This window comes from Notothenia coriiceps, unplaced genomic scaffold (genome assembly GCF_000735185.1).
Source record: "Notothenia coriiceps isolate Sejong01 unplaced genomic scaffold, NC01 NC01_scaffold00020449, whole genome shotgun sequence".
In the NCBI taxonomy this organism is placed as follows: Eukaryota; Metazoa; Chordata; class Actinopteri; order Perciformes; family Nototheniidae; genus Notothenia; species Notothenia coriiceps.
This window is the reverse complement of record NW_011353150.1, coordinates 1-2,590: the sequence shown is the minus strand read 5'-3', so window position 1 is coordinate 2,590 and position 2,590 is coordinate 1. Positions and strand designations below refer to the sequence as shown.

The following is a 2,590-nucleotide window of genomic DNA, read 5'->3' as shown; positions in this document are numbered from 1 at the left end:
CAATACTTTCAAGTACATTCAGAACATTGGAAACCCTGACTATTAGAAAACATCTCTCTGTTGCTTCAGAGGCCATAACAGACTTTGTTGATTTACCAACAGTTGATTTAAAAAATCTAATCAATTTCAGTCCAACTCTCTCAATAACCTTGGCCAAAACAATAAACAGTTCAACATAAAGTGCTAGTTGCACCAACAACATAATAAATAGTTCAACATAAAGTGTACCATTTGAAATAAAATAAAAAAGTGCCAGTGATTGACCTCAATCCCTCCTATTCTTCCAATATCCTGATGAAAAATAAAATCTCTCTGTTGCATAGGCCACTGTTTGATCAACGCGAATTGGGTGTGGGTCCTTGTACTCCGAGTCGGGCTAACGTCCACGCTAGCTTCCACGCTAGCTGCTATATGTTTTGCATTGAGGTGATACTTGAGGCTTGATGTGCTGCGGTGATATGCAAATTCCTTTTTGCATAATTTGCAAACAACCGTGCTCTTATTGAGGCTTCCATCCGTCCGTTTTTTAAAACAGAATGTCTCATCCACGGGGCCAACCAAAGCGGTCTCATCAGCTTCTTCGTTCCACTATTGTTCACTGTGGTTTGTTGTTGTCTGAAGTCATGAACGTTAGTTGGTGCTCCAGTATAATCGATACCCCTGAAACTCATCCAGTGAGAAACGTTCCGCGGTGCAAAAATAAGTGCGATTAAAATGCGTTAATTTTTTTAACGCGTTAATTTTTGTGTAATTAATTAATCTTAATTAGCGCGTTAAAGTCCCGGCCCTAGATATAACACCTTTCTGAAGGTCTGGCAGCCTCATTTAGAGTCTATAGATGCATTACTGACGCCACCAGGTATATCATCTGATGAACCAACAGGCCTCTGCACATACAGTAGCACTGTGTATGTGTTGTTGCATAAACCTGAAAATTATGAATAAAATATTACAAAAAAAAACATTCATTCTGATTGGCTCAGAGTAAACTAAGTGTTCTGATTGGCTGACAGTAAATTAAGCGTTCTGATTGGCTCTGATTGGCTCACAGTAAACAACTGTTCTGACTGGCTCACCTGAGGCCGGTGAAGGGGCGGGTCTTACAGGTGTGGCAGCGCACGTCGTGACGGACATCCTGACTGACGGACAGGCGGTACAGTGTGGGTAGCCATAGCAACAGCGGTGGCTCGCCCCGTAGCCATGACAACACGTGTTCTCCGCTGGCCGTGTCACCATGACGACCTCCAATCAGCTGTCTGCTTCCTGTTCTCACCCTTTCAAAGCAAGAGCTCACCGCCGCCTCCACTTGCCCGAACGCTCCGTCCTCCTGCAGCGCCGCGGGAACCTGAACACATCACAGGGTGAAAGGAGCAGAGGGCATGCTGGGAAATGTAGTCCGTTCTTACCTGGCTCAGATCCTGAAGCAAAGCCCGGAGACCGGAGCGGCTGATGGAGGCGGAGCCACACTGCACTGCTACACCAATCAGAGCTGCACAAAGAGGCTTTTATTGTGAAGGGCACAATACTAGGCTCTTATTGTGAAGGAGACACACTGACACAAGACTCTTATTGTGAAGGGCACACACTGTTCTACTGACAACAACATCCATCAATCAATCAATGTTTATTTATATATATGTCTCAGTGGTCTTCACAGTTTGTGCAGAATATCAGTATGACAATACGACACTCTCTGTCCTTAGACCCTCTGTCCTTAGACCCTCACATCGTACAAGGAAACACTTCCAGAGAGAAGCCCACAGTTTAAAGGGGAACATGGAGAAACCTCAGGGAGAGCAACAGAGGAGGGATCCCTCTCCCAGGAAGGACAGACGTACAATAGATGCCGTGTGTAAATTGAAGAGATAATACATTTACAACATAGGTAGTCCAAATGTTTGGAAATGCATGTGTCTATAATAAGAAGATGAATCCACTAGGATGTCAGCAATCTTGTGGGAGCCATCAGGCAGGACCGCAGAGACAGGTTCAGCCACGACACCAGGCTTTTATTGTGAAGGAGCCTCACCTGTGTACTTCCTGTGCAGCGTTTCTGCTGACAGTGCGATCAGAGACGTCTGAAGAGACGCAGAGGAAATAAATCCAGAGCCGCTCCTGAACACATCATATAATAATAAATACATAACACATAAATAATAATAAATAATACATAAATAATTAAGATAATATAAGATATAAAAGACATAGATAATAAATGATGTTATTCACAGACCGGTCGTTGATCCCGAACATCAGGCTGCACGTTTCCTCCAGAGTCGCATGACCCGGCACTTCCTGTCCCACGCTATGGAACATCCTGTTCAGAGCCCGGGTCACTTCCTGTCTGTCCAAGCTGACTTCCTTTCTGTGAGGGAGCACCGTGGTGACGTGTCGACAAAACACAGCGTCCACTGGAAAAAAACAATCAACTACACCGTGTCCACTGGAGACAAACCATCAACTACACCGTGTCCACTGGAGACAAACCATCAACTACACCGTGTCCACTGGAGACAAACCATCAACTACACCGTGTCCACTGGAGACAAACCATCAACTACACCGTGTCCACTGGAGACAGGGGACAAAC

At 45.0% G+C, this 2,590-nt stretch overlaps 1 protein-coding gene across 1 annotated transcript; it reads right to left on the bottom strand.

The window, feature by feature from the left end:
• Positions 1-1,046: 1,046 nt before the first annotated feature.
• dytn (dystrotelin) lies at positions 1,047-2,574 on the bottom strand. Its single transcript, XM_010779570.1, has 4 exons — positions 2,234-2,574; positions 2,030-2,115; positions 1,407-1,489; positions 1,047-1,345 (listed from the first exon to the last, which is right to left on the bottom strand). The coding sequence occupies exons 1-4, from the start codon at positions 2,314-2,316 to the stop codon at positions 1,073-1,075; spliced, it is 525 nt and encodes a 174-aa protein (XP_010777872.1). The 5' UTR covers positions 2,317-2,574; the 3' UTR covers positions 1,047-1,072.
• Between the last annotated feature and the right edge of the window lie 16 nt (positions 2,575-2,590).

Bases quoted from the DNA above. Each gene is read 5' to 3' on its own strand.
- dytn (XM_010779570.1), bottom strand. From the start codon at position 2,316: ATGTTCCATAGCGTGGGACAGGAAGTGCCGGGTCATGCGACTCTGGAG. The intron at 1,490-2,029 runs GTGAGGCTCCTT...CTCTTTGTGCAG, and splicing joins GCTGCACAGGAAGTACACAG to CTCTGATTGGTGTAGCAGTG. The intron at 1,346-1,406 runs GTAAGAACGGAC...TGATGTGTTCAG, and splicing joins TGCTTCAGGATCTGAGCCAG to GTTCCCGCGGCGCTGCAGGA.